General features: G+C 46.0%; 1 protein-coding gene across 1 annotated transcript; it reads left to right on the forward strand.

Moving 5' to 3' along the window:
- Positions 1-480: 480 nt before the first annotated feature.
- Positions 481-3,248, forward strand: NANOS2 (nanos C2HC-type zinc finger 2). The gene is made up of 3 exons (XM_029286273.1): positions 481-582; positions 2,760-2,906; positions 2,967-3,248. Exons 1-3 carry the CDS (start codon positions 481-483, stop codon positions 3,246-3,248), a joined length of 531 nt encoding a protein of 176 aa, XP_029142106.1.
- Positions 3,249-19,116: the final 15,868 nt, after the last annotated feature.

The raw sequence follows: 19,116 nt of genomic DNA on the forward strand, positions 1-19,116 counted from the left end.
TGCCTTAGTTAACTCACGATTGGTTAAAGAGAGTGTGAAACAGTGTCCAAGAGCTAAGATCAATAAAGTATAGTATGATGGACTATTATAGCATTTTCCAACCTTGGCAACTTGCAAATGTGTGGACTTCCAGAATTTCACCATTCCAAGTGGCACCTTCTTGCTTGTCCAGGAACTCTACTTAGGCTTCAGAGTGGACTCAGAGACAGTTGATCAATTGAGATTTAGCAATGGGACATCACAAGCTTGTGCTCTGTGTCCCGTTCCTTTCTCCCTCGTGGGAACAAAGATGAGTGCTGGTGATGGATCAGAACAAGGGGCCTAGCCACAGCATACGTATTCTTGTGGACATTCAGAAGAGGACTTTCCTTCTCTCTTGACGCTCCGCCAAGCTCTCTGGCGTGGAGTGGCTTTGATCAGCTTCAACTCAGAAGCCCCCTGTGCCCATACCTGGACAAGAACAGGTTAGCCTTCTGGCAGATGTACCTCTCTAGGCAGCTTCGACCTGCCAAGCACAAGGTGGAGGCCTTGGATGGGGAAAACGTCCACCCGTTCATCCCAGAACTGCAAGATGCTTTCATGGTAAGGTCTGCACATCTCCCTGAAGTTCTACCACCTCTGGCAGCTTCTAGCTTGTTCCCTGGATGTAGTTCAAAGGGCAATTTGGACTTTTTGCTAGAGGTTCACCTCGAGCAGGTTCTTTACCTGTTTCCATGTGTATCTCAGACTTAGATATCAATTGGACTGTGGTATTCTAAGGACTGCCTTTTTATGGACTCACCTCCAGAGAGGCCTTTACAATTTTTTGCTTGTGACCTTCAGGAACAGGCATCCATCCAGGAATCTTTTTCCAGAGCCTTTAAGGCCCACTGATCTGTGTTTCATCCATCTTTTGTGGTTGACTGGTGCACCATCGTAATGTCCTGATCACGATAAGCCAGCTTAAAAAAAAGCATGGCTTTTGAACATGGTAGGTGCATCTATGTCAGCCATGTGCTTTCCTAAATACAAGTGTAGGTGTGGCAGATAGTGGCCTCTGGCCTCTTATGAGGTCTTGACAGGGTCCTTGATGCAATCTGAGCTTGGTTGTTGTTTTCTTGCAGATGTTTCATGATCCAACTAAGTAACATCTTCAGTGCTAGAAGGAAGGGGGGGTTGTGGAGTGGAGGAGAAGGAAAAGTAGGGGAGGAGGTGCAGGAGGAGGAGGACTGTGGGGTCCTTGGTGCTCTCTGAGCTTGGTGGTTTTCGTGCAGACGTTTCACTCCCCAACTAGATAGCATCATCAGCCCTATAAGGCAGTTGGGTTCATGGAGTAGAGAAGAAGAGAAGAACCGTGAGGTCTTTGGTGCTCTCTGAGCTTGGTGGTTTTCTTGCAGACGTTTCATGACCCAACTAGGGAACATCATCAGCACTATGTTGGGTTCACGTAGTAGAGACGAAGAGAAGAACCATGAGGTCTTTGGTGCTCTCTGAGCTTGGTGGTTTTCTTGCAGACGTTTCACTACCCAATTAGATAATGTCATGGTGCTAGAAGAAAGTGGGGTTTGCAGAGAGGAGGAGGAGGAGGAGGAGGAGGAGGAGGAGGACTGTGGAGTCCTTGGTGCTCTCTGAGCTTGGTGGTTTTCTTGCAGACGTTTCATGACCCAACTAGGAAACATCATCAGCACTATGTTGGGTTCACGTAGTAGAGACGAAGAGAAGAACCATGAGGTCTTTGGTGCTCTCTGAGCTTGGTGGTTTTCTTGCAGACGTTTCACTACCCAATTAGATAATGTCATGGTGCTAGAAGAAAGTGGGGTTTGCAGAGAGAAGGAGGAGGAGGAGGAGGAGGAGGAGGAGGAGGACTGTGGAGTCCTTGGTGCTCTCTGAGCTTGGTGGTTTTCTTGCAGACGTTTCACTCCCCAACTAGGGAACATCATCAGCACTATGTTGGGTTCATGTAGTAGAGAAGAAGAGAAGAACCGTGAGGTCTTTGGTGCTCTCTGAGCTTGGTGGTTTTCTTGCAGATGTTTCACGACCCAATTAGATAATGTCATGGTGCTAGAAGAAAGTGGGGTTTGCAGAGATGAGAAGGAGGAGGAGGACTGCGGGGTCCTTGGTGCTCTCTGAGCTTGGTGGTTTTCTTGCGGACATGACCCAGCCAGTTAGCATCATGGGTGCCCTGCTAGCCAGCAATTCTTCTTAAAAGAAAAATATCAGTGAATCAGTGACCCCCTTTTTTGCTTTATGAAACTTGACAGGGGAAGCCTCATCAATTTCCAGCCACAGTTGGCAGAGGGTTCTCTGCCACACCATCCTTGGTGCATTACCTAAATCAGAAATGAAGCCGAATTTTAAATTGGAGCCAAGGGCGATTTGCAGCTTTTGTGCCCAGGGTCGGCCAATGCCGAAGCTCACATTGCAATCCAAAAAAAAAAAAAAAAGGGGGGGGGGAGAGAAGGAAAAGGGATGAACTTTTTCCTTGGCAGGCCAAGGGATCTTTGCAGAAGACCTTTCGATGTTTCCATGTGGTCAGGTTCAATTCCAGAAAGATAAAAAGAGGGAAGATCCAGATGGAGACATTTCAGGAAAAAAGAGTTGTTTTTTCCCAGGCCATTTAAATTTCAGACTCCACCTCTTCAGTACAGTTATTAACATTGTTTAAATTGCAGTTTAATGTCTTTCTGTGTTTGTGTGAGTGTGTGTCCCGTGCTCATTCAGAGAGGTGTGCCTGGCTGGGACTGATTCCACTGGTCACCATGCTCTCCACTTCATCCCAGTCTTCTCCAGAGGGTGTTCCCGCTGTGGCCCAAGGGCGCTTTTTTGACCAGTGGAAGGATTATTTGAATCTTTCCAAAGTTGTGATGGAGATTGTGGAGGAACGGAAGAAGCCTTCTCCTCCTTCTCCTTGGAAAGACCCCTTGAAAGTCATCGTTCTGCACCAGGCGAACGGCAGTGACAACAGCAGGACCCCCAGTTCCAAGAAGGGCCCCCGCAAAAGAGACCCCCAGCCCGTTCAACCGACCCAGCAAGGGATTTGCAACTTTTGCAAGCACAACGGAGAGTCCAAGAAGGTCTATTCTTCTCACACCTTGAAGAGAGCCGATGGTGTGGTGGTCTGCCCCATTCTACGCAATTACACCTGCCCGCTTTGTGGGGCCACCGCCGACAAGGCCCACACCCTGAAATACTGCCCCCACAATAAGGCGAAGCAATCCTTGTACCGCAGAAGCGGGCGCAACTCGGCCGGACGCCTGATCAAGAGATAAAGTGACACCCGCAAGGGGAGCCCCCCCTCCCCGATCCGTATCATGGAAAAGCGGAAGAGAGATAGAGAGAAAAAAAAAATAAAAGTTAAACGCCGGGAGAGTGGATGGCAAGAAGGAAAGGCACCACCTAAGATTTGGAAGGAAAGAAATATACCAGGCAGTAAACTGAGTTTTCCCCATTTGCAGTTCTTCAAAAATCATAGTTGCAAAAGAGGTGACAACTTTTTTTAAAAAAAAAAGAGGAAGATTTGTGTATTTCAACTGCCCCAGAATTCAGTTTTGGATAGACACAAGCAGGACTCTGTTTTCCAAAATTAAACCTGTAAGTTCAGAAGTCCTTTTTTTGTTTGTTTGTGATTGTCCTGAATTATGCGCGAAGAAAGTTGCCGTTTGCCTTAAATTAACCATGATAAAAAGGGAAATGGGTGGTGGATTTCTTTCCTTTTCTTGAAAAATGTTCCTTACTGGCCCATGTTAGACCAGTTGAGATACTTTGAGCAGTATTTATATCTGGGTTTGCAATATGTAAGTTTATTATGATTATTTTTTTAAAAAACTAGTAACATGTTGACGTTTAATAAACAGTCTTTGTTCACGATTGCATCAAATCACTGCTTCACTTTCTGTGCTTTTAATCCCTGCCTTGAATTTTCCCGGGTTCTCTGCAGAAAAGTCAGGCGATACTTAAATCTCCCCTCCAGATTTAATGTTGATTTGGAACTAAGCAGGTTTCTCTTTGTTCAAGTTGTGTAGTTGTGTCTTAAGGTGCGGTTCTTGCAGTATTTTGATGCAGCAGTTAGAGGGAATGACGTAAAAGCTCACAAACTGAAAGTGATTCTCTCTTCTGTGCAAAAGTTGAAAATCAACATTTATTTCTGCAATCCGCATAGCTTTTTAATGTTTGGGAGGATCAAGTCTTCACTCCCAGCAGTGAAAACTCTCTGGAAAAAAATCTGGATTCTCTTTTTGGGCTCTTGATACTTGCACAACCATCATTCTGTTTTAGCTTGCACGCGTTTATTGTGGGATGGTTTTCTATAACTTAAGATAGCACGCAGAGGGTTGCCACCCGTGGCTGTTATTAGATTTGCCTTGTCTGCATGAAGAAGAATGGATTTACAAGCAGCTTAAAATGAAACACAACAGGCAGCCATGCTTATTTTAAAAGTTTGGAAGTGTCACAAAACGTTCTGGATTTTTACTGCCAGAGGCAACCAGACCTATCCTCCTGGAGCGGTTTCTACAAACATTATCACCCGAGCATTCCCAGGGGCTAGAAACTTGATTCGTTCCTATCACGCACCCTGCACACCCAAATGCACTTTTCTGACAGTTTGCAATCCGTGAGAAACAAAAATGATTAAAGAGTCAATTGGGCATTTGGACCAAATTAGGAAACAGCCTTTGGCCCCCAAACACCAGGCAGTTTGCTTAAATAGCCACAATTCTCCAATAACCATTGAACCCCCCCCCCGGGGAGGGGTTGGGGCATCTAGGAAACAGAAAATATAAAATAGGGAGGGGAAGACCTCTTCAGCCCCCCACCAACTGGTGCTTCTAGATGTGTTATGATTGTAGCTCCTAGAATACTGTTTAACATGTCTCTAAATCAGTGATCAGCTGAAAAACACTAATTGAATTCGGGCAGTTAGATCACGTTAAGATGGGCGGACTTCAAGTCCCAGAATTCCCCAGCCAGCATGCTTTGGTCTTGGATGATTAGGAAAAGCAATTTGGCGGTTGAGTAGAACAGCCTTACTTAGCCTATCCCGGCCTCGTGGGAATTATGGGTGTTGTAGACAAACAACCCTGGAAGATGATGGGTTGGGCAGAAGTTCCAGTTAGAAGAGTGTTTTTCGACCTTGGCCAGTTGAAGATGGGTGGACTTCATTGGATGGCTGGGGAATTCTGGGAGTTGAAGTCCACACATCTTTAAGTAGCCAAAGTTGAACAACTCTGAATTAGAACATTCCCACCACACTGATCTTCTCCAGAACCACCAGCTTCCACTTCCTATGGTCCACCTTGGGTTGCCCCTGCTCAACCTTTTGCTCACTCTTCCAGCTCAACCCAGAGGTACCTCCAGGTCTGGCGTGGAGCATGGGTGTCGCAGTCCATCACCGTTGCAGGTGACCCCAGTTGAAGGAAGACTGTTGTTTCTGCAGAGAACTGGGGGAGGGGCTGCATTTAAATGCTCCTCCTGGATTTTCCTGCTTCCCCCTCCCCTTGTTGGATGCACGGACCTTTGATAACCCCCCAGCCAGGCCATTCCTGAGTTTGCATGGCTGGGTTGCAGCTTCAGGCTATGTTTCCAACTCCTCCTTGCAGAAAACTGCCCCTCCTTCCCTGCCAGCAAGATTTCTGCCTCCCTCTCCTCTTTCAGACAGCAAAAAGTCCTGGGTCAAACTGGAAGTTTGTATCTTTCATGCAGACGACCCTCCTGCTGGAAAAGGGGAGGGGGTTGAGGGAGAAACTCTCTTCCAAGGGGCCTAACAGCTTCACAGAGAAGGGGAAATATTGGCACCATCCTGCCCTCCCCCCCCATCCCACTCGGTTCATCCCCAAACAAGAGGTTAGGGGGTCTTCTCAGAGCGCCCCAGGACCCCTCATTTCAACCCTGAGCTACGAATACTCTATTGGTAACAGGAGATTCATCGTGAGGGGGGGGGGACTTTCTCACAACCCCCAAGGGGTCCGTTATTCCAAAGCAGCTTGACTCAAACTTGCTGGGGGGAGAGGAGGGCTTAATGCTGGACCTCCTGAAGCCCCCACACCCCACCATTTTCCAGGTGGGGCCAGGCTGCAGCAGGGAAAGGGGCAGTGGGAGCCAGCAGCCGGGAAGGAGGGGCGGGGTCTGCCTTGCACCCCACCCAGAGGACCCCAAATTTGGGCTCCAGCTCAGCATGCGTGAGGGATGCCTGCAGACCCATGGAACCGAGGGGTTCACAGCTTCACGTGGCTAAAGTTGGGGAAGACTGGTTTCATTCGTTGGGTATTGGTTGAATGTGGAGATCATTAAACCATGAAGGAGTGGGTCCCCCCCCCCTATTGGTTTTTCCCCCCCCCCAATTGTTCCTTTTGCACATAAGTCATTGAACACAAGAATTCTCCTAGGAAGGGAAAATGATAATAATGCCTTTGCATTGAGCTGCAAGTTTTACCTTTTGCTATTTCCAAGTGCTAGGAGCTGAAAAAGAATAAAACCTCTCTACCTCTCTCTCTGTGCGTGTGTGTGTGTGTGTGTGTGTGTGTGTGTGTGTGTGTGAGAGAGAGAGAGAGAGAGAGAGAGAGAGAGAGAGAGAGAGAGAGAGAGAGAGATGCATTTAAAAAAAGAGCAGTAGAATTTCTTCCCGTAATCAAACAAAATTCACATCCACTTGGAGCATGTTTCTTTTTTGTGTTTTTTTTGTTTTGTTTTGTTTTCCATCGGTTGGATAAATGTTTCCTTCTTTCTCCCCACCGTGTTTGCTACACTTTGCTTTTAGGACCGCCAAGCTAACTGCAGCAGGAGTAACACCTCGGTACAACTGGACAGCAGGAATGCCTTCAGGGACCCCTGGGAGAAACAGGGCGTTATGCAAGACCCTCAGAAGTTGTGGGTGCTCCATCCCAGGAGGCTTTTAAGAAGAAGCTGGACAGGTCAAGGACTCCTGCTTGAGCAGGGGGTTGGACTAGAAGACCTCCAAGGTCCCGTCCAGCTCTGTTCTGATTGATTGATTGATTGATTGATTGATTGATTGATTGATTGGAGAAACCACGGAAGAGGGGCTAAGCTTCCTTCTGCTGATGCTGGCTGGCTGGTGTGCAGCATCCCCATAATCATGTGATCAAAATTTGTCTGAAAAGGTATAGGTTTTCCTGCCTGAGCAGGGGGTTGGACTAGAGGACCTCTGAGGTCCCTTCCATTCCAACTCTGTTATTCTATTTAAGCATTCGGCAGCCTTGGAAGGGGTTGAGGTCAGCTGGGTCCCTTTTCCCTGGAAGGGGTTTTGTCCTGGAAAGGCAAGCGACGACGAACGGCTTTGGATAGCAAGACGGGCAGCGTATAAATTTAATACAGGTGGTCCTCGCCTTACAACGTTCATTTACTGACCGTTTGAAGTTACAATGGCCTTGGAAAAATGGCCTTACAACCGTTTTCCACACTTGTGACCCTTGTAGCATCCCCAATGTCTCGGGATCAAAATTCAGGCGCTGGGCAACTGACTCATATTTATGACGGTCGCAGTGTCCCGGGATCACGCGATCCGCTTTTGCGACCCTCTTGATGAACCCAGTCGATGGGGAAGCCAGGTTCACTTACCAACCGGGGTTACTAACTTAAGAACTGCAGCGATTCTCTTAGCAACTGTGGTAAGAAAGGGGGGGGCAAACTCACTTAACAAACGTCTTGCTTAAGAACAGAATTGTTGGGCTCCCTTGGGGTTGTAAGTCAAGGACTATCAGTAGAAAGCGGTACAATCATTTTCATGAGTGTCTGGGTCTTTTTTGACGGCTGCAATTCACATTGCCTCATCCCCTATAAAAGAGGGCAAATGCTGGGAAGAAACTGGGGGGGGGGTTTCTTCTCCCCTGAAGCCCAGGCGTCACCATGGCAACCCTGGGCATCCCTTGTTGGGGCTGCCTCTCATCGCCATGGGGACAAGAAAGAGGCAAGCAGGGTGGTACCAAGTACCAGGAGGGGGAGGAGGAGGGGTAGAAAGAGGAGGAGGGGAGAACATCTGCAAGAGGAAGTCAGAAGTGGGCCTTGGAGAAGCACAAAAGATTTGGACTGCATTTGGTGGCTTCACTTTCATTCTTCATCCTTTAACCCACATCCCTTTCTCCAGAAATGAACCCTGTTCCACTTGGGGAGGTTTACTCCCGAGTCCTGGGAGAACCTCGTGGGAAAAGGCTGAGTCTTGGGCTCCTGCTTGGTCAGAGAATAGAATAGAATAGAATAGAATAGAATAGAATAGAATAGAATAGAATAGAATAGAATAGAATAGAATAGAATAGAAATTAGAATTAGAATTAGAATAGAATAGACAGATTGTAGAATAGAATAGAATAGAATAGGAATTAGAATAGAATAGAATTAGAATAGAATAGAATAGAATAGAATAGAATAGAATAGAATAGAATAGAATAGAATAGAATAGACAGATTGTAAAATAGAATAGAATAGAATAGGAATTAGAATAGGAATTAGAATAGAACAGAATTAGAATAGAATAGAATTAGAATAGAATAGAATATAGAATAGAATAGAATAGAATAGAATAGAATAGAATAGAATAGAATAGAAGCTGGAAGGGACCTTGGAGGTCTTCTAGTCCAGCCCCCTGCTCAAGTAGGAGAACCTATATCATCTCAGACAAGTGGCTGTCCAGTCTCTTCTTAAAACCTCCAGCGATGGAGCGGCCACGATTTCTGGAGGCACCTGGTTTATACTTTAGTTAATCTCTATGGGAATTTTCTTCTATTTACAGATAGTCCTCAATTTACGACCACAATTGGGGGCCAGAATTTTCATTGGTAAGCAAAGTGGTTTTTAAGGGAGTTGCACCTGATTTTGGGGCACTGGCTGGGGAATTCTGGGAGTTGAAGTCCACCCCTCTTCATGTTCAATAGCCTGTTGGCTAGGGAATTCTGGGAACTGAAGTCTACATACAGGAAGTCCTCAAGTTAGTGACTGTCCAATGCCAAAGCGGCAATGACTTACAGCCATTTTTCACGCTTAGGACTGCTGCGGCCTCCCCGTGGTCATGTGATCAAAATTCAGACCCTTGGCAACTGACTCGTACTTCTGACTGTTGCCGTGTCCCAAGGTCCTGTGATCTCCTTTGGCGACCTTCTGACAAGCCAAGTGAAAGGGGGGGGGGGGGAAGCCAGGTTCACTTACCAACCAGGTTACTAACTTATCAACTGCAGCGATTCGCTTAACGACTGTGGCAAGAAAGGTTGCAGCACGGGAAGAAAGTCACTTAACAAATGTCTCACTTAACAACAGAAACTTTGGGCTCAGTTATGGCCGTAAGTTGAAATTCCAAAAGAGAATTATTTAAGCCAATTTTGCTGTTTTCAAAGAATCCGCTAGGGAGCGCCACTTGATCAGGATGCTGAATTGCAAGGTTCATATGTGAATTGCCTTCCCTTGTGCTCTCACTCTCTCTTTTTCTCACTCTTTCTCTCATTCTCTCTTTCATTCTCTCTCTTTCATACTCTGTCATTCTCTCTCTCTTACATTCTTTCTCATTCTCTCTTATTCTCTCACTCTCTTATTTTCTCTTTCATTCTCATTCTCTTTCTCTCACTCTTTCTCTTATTCTTTCTCTCTTTCTCAATCTCTCTTTCTCATTCTCTCTCTCTCTCTCTCTGTGTCTTTCTCTCTCTTTCTCTCTCTCTGTCTCTGTGTGTGCAAATATATGCTCAACCATAAGGATATATTTGCTTGTCTCCCTTCTCGTTGCTTAATTCTTCTTTCCTCTTTCCATCCATTTTCAGAGATTAGGGCATTTTCTCTGATCTCTCTCTTTTTTTTTGCAAATCTTCTTTGTTTCAAGCCTTTTGTATTCCCTGGAGTAAAATCTCTTCTGACAGCTGCCCTCATTTAGATGCTACCCTAAAATAAATCTCTCCTCCTCCTCCTCCTCCTCCGTTTCTTCCTATTTGCTGTTCCTTTGAATCCTTCCTTAATCTAGTCCATATAAAAAGAAGGACGAGGGGGGAACAGGATAGCAGTCTTCCAGTATCTCAGGGGCTGCCCCAAAGAAGAGGGAGTCAAACTATCCTCCAAAGCATCTGAAGGCAGGAAAAAGAAGCAACGGATGGAAACTAATCCAGGAGAGAAGCAACCTGGAATTAAGGAGGGATTTTCTGAAAGTGAGAACAATTCACCAGTGGAACCCCTTGCCTCCAGAAGCGGTGAATGCTCCAACACTGGAGGTTTTCAAGAAGAGACTGGACTGCCACTTGTCAAAAATGGTATAGGGTCTCCTGCCTGAGCAGGGGGGTGGACTAGAAGACCTCTAAGGTCCCTTCCAGCACTATTCTGATTGATTGAATGTTGTTGGACTTTTTCATGGCTGAACATGGCTCTGAATTCAGAGTCCCTTATCAAGCTAAATCCTTTTTGGTGGTCTACAGTACACTGCAGGGGTGCCCCCATCAGAAGGATACGTGAGAAACACCCACACCACACACATCCACACACACTCCTGTGCCTGAGCCTTATGGGAAATGAGGACTGGAGCTGAATTGTAATCCTCATCAGATTCCCTTTTTATATATATATATTGTTAGGAACTTGAGCCCAGCAGGTTGCAAATAACACGGCAGCCGTTGCTAAGTAACCGGCTCCCCTCCAGGTACCACAAAGGGGCTTCCAATACAGATAAATGAGTCCAATTTTTTTGCTGTTGTTTAGCGTAATCCTAATAAATAGGTGGGTAAAAATGATAAATCCAATCTAAACATTTAGCTGACTGTATACTCAACTCCAATAACAATCGTAACGGTCATACTTCTGTACAGGTTGCCTGCAAAAGAAAGATCAATTCTTTGGCTTTGAAGTACAGGTTATAGGAAGTCCTCAACTTATGACCGCAGCGAATCATTGGCTAAGTGAGCATTGTCTCATTTTACGACCTTTCCTGCACAGAACACTGCAGTTGTTTAAAGTTAACAACACGGTTGTTAAGTGACTCTTGCCTTCCCCGTTGACTTCGCTCGTCAGAAGGCGACCGAAGGTGAGCCTGGGGGACACGGCAGGCGTCATAAATACGAGCCAGTTTGCCAAGTGTCTGAATTCCGATCACGTGATCACGGGGAGGCTGCAACGGTCGTAAGTGTGAAATATGGTCCTAAGCCCATTTTTTTCTGTGTTGTTGTAAGTTTGAATAGTCACGAAATGAACGATGGTAAGCCAAGGACTATCTGTAGTTCCTCATTTATTAGGATGATTCGCTTAGCAACGGTGGCAATAAAGGTCGTAAAACTGGGTGCAACTTGCTTAACGACTGCCTTGCTTAGCGGGGGAAATTCTGGTCCCGGGTAGTGGTCATAAGGACTATCTGTACCCCAGTTTTGGGACTCCAAAAAGACATTGGTGAACTCCAGGGAAGGGCTGCCAAGATCCCAGGAGGATTGGTGAAAAGGCCAAGGAAGGTTTGACTTCGGAAAAGGAGGCCAAGGGGAGAGGTGACGGGTCTTTTCAAAACCCTGAAGAGAGTTCAGACTTCTCTCTTGCTGGCTGGGGAATTCTGGGAATTGAAGTCCACAAATCTTAAAAGAAGGCGAAGGCGCACCGGCTTCGGGCCGTTGCCTCTTGGCGTTCGTCCGAGTTGCACCCGCCTCCTGCCAAAGGCCAGCTTGGCACGGGGGGGCTCCCAAAGGCCCCCTCCACCCCACCCCACACCCCGGTCCCTTTCTTCCACACAGTCAAAATTGCACCACTGGGGAAAAAAAGAACGGAACCGGCGAAGCCGTGAAGGTTTTTCGTTGATGAATTGTCGAGCGGGATCCATTAGGCTAGTTTCAATTAACTAAAAAGCGCCCTTTGATCAGTCGGCCGAAAACAAAAGCCCACAACCATTTTAAAAATCTGATTGCTTGTAAAAAACCGGAGAAGGCACACTTTGTCCTCGGATAAATGTTTCTCTTTTTCTCTTGCAGCTAAAAGTCTATCCTTTGCGCTGCCCCCCCCCAATGCATTTGCATTTTTAAATTCATTTTTAATCTTTCGCAATCGTATTTTAGTGGTTAAACTCACCGTCCAAAAATACGCGATGCATTCGCAGGTTAGAGGCGAGAGTTCAAATTCAGCGGCAGAGGTTGGGAGAGGCTGAGTTCAGGAATTAGAATTGTGGAAGATCCGGCTTGGAACTCACGACATGCTCAGGAGCCAGTCTCCTGAGGTATTTTGGGGTCAATTAGCTTTAACCTACCTCATTGGGGGATATGGTGGGGATTAAAACCAGGGACGGAGATGAAAGTACTACCAATCAGTTGGCCACTCGGTCATTACGTGAAGCAGTCACTAAGCGAAACCATCACGAGTTGGAAATCGGGGTCCTTACCTTATGAATGCAGTAAATCAATGCAATTGGGCAAACTGATCTTGTATAGTTTGCGGCTGTTTATGTCCTTGGAGACTGAGCCTTCAGCAATCTGGATTCGAACTCGGAACCCCTGCAATGAACTTTTGGTCAAGGAGAGCCCTATTTTTTTAATCCTGTCTGCTCCCCATCCCCCTGCTAAGCATTTACACGCTGGAGTCTCACCACATTGGCAAGGCCGACTTCGAGCAACACCACCCTAAAGTCACACAGGCCGTCGTGACAGTGAACCGGCCCTCAGTGAACAAGCTCAAGTGAACAAGCTAGAATTCCAGAATTCCCCAGCCAGCACAAGCTTGTGGATTGTGGATTTCAGTTCCCAGAATTCCCCACAGCTTGTGGTCTTGTGGACTGGGGAATTCTGGGAGCTGAAGTCCACAAGTCTTAAAATGGCGAAGGTTGGACAGCCCTGCTTGATGCGAACCAAGAACGTGGCTTTTGTTCATTTGGCCGGCTAAAACTGGACTTTATGTCAAGTTTCTGACAACTGTCTCAAAGATTTCTCGCTCTTGATTAAAAAAAGGAGTTTAAAAAATGGGGTTTGGGGGACAATTCTAATGGGGAAGGGGCCTTATATCCCTGGTTCCCTTTAGGATCCCTCCTGCTGCTGCTCATATTCAGAAAGTCCCTTTTAATCGGCATCAGTGGTTACTAAGGAACCTGCTCTTCCTTCAGGGTTAGCACTGCGGTGTGAATCGGCCAATCGTATTGTGTTTAATCAAGGAACTTGATTAAACCTCGGATTTTTGTATCAAAATAGGACTTTGGGTTGCGTTCCAGCTCTGCTTTTTCCTCTGGGGCCGTTGCAATTTGCTGGGGGAGGAGAGACGGGTCTTTTGGACCTACAGAGGCTCCTTGAATTTTAACCACTCATTCAGCAACCATTCAAAGTTAAAATGGCACTGGAAAAAGTGACTTCTGTCCTCGCACTTACAACCGCCTCAGCGTCCACAATGTCACGTGATGAAAATTGGGGTGCTTGGCGACTGGTGTGTATTTGCAATAGCTGCAGCATCCTGGGGATCCCAACCAGCCAAGTCAATGGGGGGGGGGAAGCTGGATTCACTTAACGACCAGAGGATTCTCTTAACAACTGCAATGATTTGTTTTAACAATCTGGCAAAAAATAAATCGGCTGTAAAATCAGATGCGCTTCACTTAACAATTGCTTTGCTTAGCAGCTGAAATTCTAGTCAACGGAAAATCAACTGTGGTCGTAAGTTGAGAATCATCTGTTCTCTCACAAGCAACCAGGGGTTTTTTTTTCCACCCATCCAATCGAGAAGGATAAATAAACAGATGAATTTTTCATAGAGCTCTCAATATTTTCATCGGCCAAAAGGGTTTTTTCTGAAAGCCCTGTGTGGGAATACGGTGAAAATACAGGCAGTCCTCGACTTACAACTGAAAGGGAGTTCAAAATTGCTGTTCTAAAATGAGACGTTTGTTAAGGGAGTCTGGCCCCGTTGTACGACTTTTCTTGCCACCGTTGCTAAGCGGATCCCTGCGGTTGATAAGCTGGTAACCCCGGTTGTTAAGTGAATCCGGCTTCCCCTGTTGACTTTGCTTGTCAGAAGGACACAAAAGGGGGAAATCAAGTGACATTCCCCTGGGACGTGGCGACTGTCATAACTATGAACCAGTTGCCGAGCATCTGGATTTTGATCGTGTCATCGTGGGGAGTGCTGCAAAGGTGGTAACTACAAAAACCGTTCGTAAGTTGCATTGCTCGGGGCTGTTGTAACTTTGAACGGTCACTAAATGAACTGTTATAAGTCGAGGACTCTCTGTAACTATGGTTTAGTTCAGGGGTAGGCAACCTTGGCTCTTTTATGACTCGTGGACTTCAACTCCCAGAATTCCTGAGCCAGCCAAGCTGAGGGGAAAGGGAGAGGTTTCCAAGCTGAGCCATGCTGGCTCAGGAATTCTGGGAGTTGAAGTCCAGAGTCATGAAGGGGCCAAAGTTTCCTTCATGCTGGCTCAGGAATTCTGGGAGTTGACGTCCACAAGTCATGAAGGGGCCAACGTTTCCCTCATGCTGGCTCAGGAATTCTGGGAGTTGAAATCCGCAAGTCATGAAGGGGCCAACGTTTCCCTCATGCTGGCTCAGGAATTCTGGGAGTTGAAGTCCACCAGTCATAAAAGAGCCGAGGTTGCCTACCCCTGGTTTAGTTCCTTCTGATGTTATTCTGGCTTGGGTTTGGTTTCGAAAGGGACCCCACGTTGAAAAGTAATCTTTTTCGCCCTGTCTGCTACCTTCCCTCCTCTTTCTGCAGGTCAAATGATTCCCCTCAGTTTTTTGTGAGACTCCAGTTGTGTGAGGTTGTGTTTGGCTCTCAGTAGGCCAACACTCAAATATAGTGACAAAAAAGGGGGTCCCCGGGGCATTAAAGCCAGATTTTTATGCAGGGTTGAAAGAAGAGCATCTTGTCAAAGCCAAGTCTGTCCAATTAATGGACCTCTTTTGCTTACATGGTCCTCCAAGTCAAAGAGGTGGAGAGAAAGAGAGGCTGGGGGCCCCCCTTCCCAAGCTTCTCCATCACAGAACTGATCACAAAGATCTGAAAGCCCAGACTGTCTCTCCCGAACAGGGATTGGCTGCTGTGGCCAGGTCACGCCTATTACTGCCCACTTGGCCAATGGAAAAAAAGAGCTGGTGATGTCATGAAGCCTTGCCAGTCATCTGGCACGAAGATCTAAGAAAGAGGGGGGAGGGGTGAATTAGCCAAATCGTGATGTTTGATCCCATGAAGGCAATTAAGTGTCGTCATAGTCATGAATCAGGAGACCTGACTGGGTTGGGACGGGCCATGTGGAGCAAACTGAAGGAAGAATGTTTTGGAGCAAGGGTCTCCAGTTGTAGCGACTTTTAAGACTGGTGGACTTCAACTCCCAGAATTCTCTGGCTGGGGAATTCTGGGAGTTGAAGTCCACCAGTCTTAAAGTGGCCAAGCTTGAGGAGCCCTGGTTCAGAGGGTTGGAGAAGTTCTGGGACCTTCTGAGGCAGGAATCCAAGGCTTGCCCTCCCTGGCTAATGGCGGTTGTGGGGGCCGGCGCACAGATGGGCCATGCACCCCCTGGGAGACCCCAACTTCTCTACTCCCAGTGTCACCAACAGAACTGCTGAAACAGGGCACCCAAGGGGGTTGTGGTCTCTGCAGAAGTCATGATGTATCTCAGGTAGCTTCCATAACTACTTGAACTTAGCTGATTTAGACATTTGGAGCCCAGGACGGATTGGGTCATGCCCCAAGGGAATAAAATGGCCATCCCAGTATAATGTATAGGCTCCAGTGAGCCCCTTCCTTTTGGGATGGTGTCATTCTTCCCTCTTTGTTCCCCCTGTGAGATCCTTCAACCACGCTTCATGCAGAGAAACAGCAGGGCCAGCTTCCTTGGGACACTTTTCTGTGGACCGAATTGACTCCCTACAGCTGAAGACCTGGATGGGGAGCAACCAAAAGGTGACCTTTAGCCAAACACAGAAAGTCCTGCAGGGCCATCTGGATCGGGGATCCAAGAAATGAGCCAGCGGATCTCCAAGAGTTTGGTCTCCGGATCCCTTGAGCTTTTGATTGAGGATCTCAAGAAAAAAGAGTTTTTTGGGGGGGGTGCCTATCCATAGTTCCTGTACAAATTTAATTGGAGAAAATTTTAAAACATTGGACATTGTAGAATCCCTGAAAGAGCCTTGGGGACCCCCCACTGGTCCCCAGGCCACACTTTTGAGAGTCTCTGCCCCAAAAACTTTGTGATCTCCGGCACAGACAACATCTCTGGTGGGTCAGGATGAAGGAAGTCCAACACAGTTGAAGGGACCTGGTGTGTGGGTGGAATGGTGGTTCGAGAATGACCTTCTGCCCGGTTAATGGGCCGAAGGAGGGTGTGTGAAGGGGCGAAATGATGAGCCCTAGATGCCTTGTTGTTGTCTGAGGCCCCCTCCCACCTCCCCAGCTCCATTAGTAGTAAAAATGGGTTAAGAGATTGTTGTGAAATGTAAAGAAAAAACGACAACAGAAGACGGAAGAGATGTCGTGAATGGACATTTATCATGACAAGAAATGAGTTAATAGTATTAGCACTAAAAAAAAAAACGGCTGACTCCACCAAGCACAAAATCAATACACAACTTTACACTAAAACACACAAACCTACCAAGACATTCAGAATTTTTTTTTTCTTATTTGTTTTTTTTTTCTCTTTTTTGCTAGGTAGCCAGGATGATGGAATTGCTTTACTTAGTTGCTCCTTTTAAAAAAAACAATTAAAAAAAACAACAAACCATTTTCGACCACAACCCCCCCATCCTTGGCTGTGCGGCCCCTCCCTTTGGCACCACCCTGTAAGACTAAAGAAGACTGCTATTCAAAAGGAGAGGTCGGATGGAGAACGAAAAAAGATCCGGAATGATTTGCAGACAAGTTGGCATAAAAGGAATTGGAGGTTTGTGGTGTCCGTAACTGAAACAAGTCTCACTGGTCTTCTTCAAGTGGGATGGTCAACCTTCGACTGTCTTAGCTGGCCTTCCGAAATGGACAACCTCGGGCTACAAGGATGATCAGACTTGAGGTTGACCAAGGCTAAGAGTGGAATTGAACCCCAACCTGCTTGGAGAGAACCTGTCCCCAAAAGGGTCTACAAGGTACGGTCAAAAAAGTCCAGATAGTGGTTGCAACTGTGTGATGGAAGTTCTCTAGAACTTTGATTGCACCACGGTGGCTACTATCTTGACTTGGGTTGACCGTCTTGAAAACTGGGTGTTTGGAGTGATCCAGCTTTTCCCTGTGGTTTCAACTGGGGAGATCTTGACCAAATCTTGAGGGACATCTGTAGGGAAGCCTCCCTACCTGAGACACTCTAAGATACGGTCACTAAGAAGGAAAGAAACGTGTTGTTATAAGGCAATGTTTCTCAAACTAATCCATGTTAAGATGTGTGGACTATGCTGGCTGGGATATTCTGGGAGTTGGAAGTCCACACAACTTAACATGGTTCAAGTTGAGAAACACTACTCTAAAAGGCATGAAATAAAGAACTCTTGATCACTTAAGGCCAGGAAACATGGCTATCTAAAGACAGTGGAACTTGAATCATGCAAAATTAAAGGTTCTAATGTGTAGTTCTCCTTTTCCTGGTTCTAGAAATCCCAGGGGGGAAAAATAACAGGATTCACCTCACTACTCAAACTGGACTGTTCCTAATAGGATGAGGTTATCCTCCGTCTGTTCCAACTCATTCTCAGCTGCTCCCCCATATCTCCAACCTTTCTTCCTTTCCTCAGCAAGTCCATTATGACTGCCAAGAAGACAGGAACAGCAAATCTCAAATCAGTGACTGTTTCGCTGCAAATTTGGGGGAATGAGTTAGGTTAACATGTGAATGGTGCCATCTCATCCATCCAGGTCACCAGAAGATTCATTTGGACCATCTTGGAAATGCCTCCCAAATTTGAATGGGGGGGGGAACAAAGAGACATCCATATTTTTTTTGAGTGTTTTTTGTACGTATCCTTCTCTAAAGGCCTGTACCAGGAAAGGAAAGTTTTATTTTCTTTGTTCCGCGTGAGAGGGTTTAAAAGGGTAACGTGATAATTCCCCCTCACAAGGAAAGTGGTACCGTTCCCCCCCCAAAAATCGACATCCCTTCTAATTGCGTTAGTGAGCAATAATAAACAGAACAGGATCCTCGTGTCTTCATTGCTCTGCAACTTTTTGCAGGCATTCAATTAATGGATCTGTTTTTTCCTTTCCAAACCTCCAGTTCTTTTATGCACGCGGGCGTGCCTCTGATGTTTGAGAACACAAAAAAGAAAGTAAAATAATTTAAAAAAATAAAAGTCATGGTCCCTCCCTTCTACCCGTCTTCCCCCCCACCACTCCACAGACATGTTTAAAACAGAAACCAAGCATTTACAATGAAGCAATGGTGGAGAAACGGTGTTTCTTTCTTTTTCTTCACAGTTAAAAGGGGGAGGAAAAAATGACAGCAAATCCCTTCTTTCGAATCGTCTAAAATCTTTTAAGACTTGGACAGTCTCTTGCGGATGGTTTTTTTTTCCTTTTTGCCCCCCTCCCTTAATATTTATATATATTTATATATATAATTTTGAAATGTTTTTTTGTTTTGTTTTTTTGTACTATGGAAGATGAGGAAGAATTCCATAAAACACAGGTTGGATGAACACAGAAGGAGGGTAGTTAAAAAGTTCGAAATGATGAAAGGGTGAAGTTCAAAAAGTTCAGGAGGCGGATTGGAACAAGATGACCGGTCCCCCCGGCAGCGAGAGAATTCGTGATGGGGCTCCCCCAAAATTCAGATGATGCAAAAGTTGACTTTGGAAAAAAAACAAACAAACAAACTTTGGAAAAGATGAAAGGTTGCGTTCCCCCGAGAAAAAACAACACTCGAGAAATGTTCTTGATGTGGAGGAAGATGAAGGTGGATTTTTGGGGGGGGGTGAAAAAAAAGAGCAGTCCGGAGGTAGCCAGCTATTGTAATAAAGAGTCCCACGCTGCTTTAGATAAGTGTGTGTTTGTTTTAAAATAGTAATAATATATATATATGTATGTATTTATATATATATATATTAATAGAGAGAACGTTGTGGTGGGCGGACGTGTCAAAATGCTGAATGGAAAAAGATGCTCCAGGTTAATGGGTGTGTCCTGACACAAACCAAAAAAAAAGAAGAAGAAGAACCAGGCGGCTTTTAAGGAAAGGGGCGGCGGAGGGAAAAAATATATATATATGAAGGTTCGGCACTCTCAACA

The sequence above is a fragment of the Protobothrops mucrosquamatus genome, unplaced genomic scaffold, assembly GCF_001527695.2.
Source record: "Protobothrops mucrosquamatus isolate PMUCROS unplaced genomic scaffold, P.Mucros_1.0 scaffold3224, whole genome shotgun sequence".
NCBI classification, from domain to species: Eukaryota; Metazoa; Chordata; class Lepidosauria; order Squamata; family Viperidae; genus Protobothrops; species Protobothrops mucrosquamatus.

What these genes read in the sequence shown, in the direction of transcription:
- NANOS2 (XM_029286273.1), top strand. Translation starts at nt 481, where the DNA reads ATGTACCTCTCTAGGCAGCTTCGACCTGCCAAGCACAAGGTGGAGGCC. An exon ending in AACTGCAAGATGCTTTCATG is followed by an intron (nt 583 to 2,759) that starts GTAAGGTCTGCA and finishes ACTTCATCCCAG; the next exon opens with TCTTCTCCAGAGGGTGTTCC. An exon ending in CTTGGAAAGACCCCTTGAAA is followed by an intron (nt 2,907 to 2,966) that starts GTCATCGTTCTG and finishes AGTTCCAAGAAG; the next exon opens with GGCCCCCGCAAAAGAGACCC.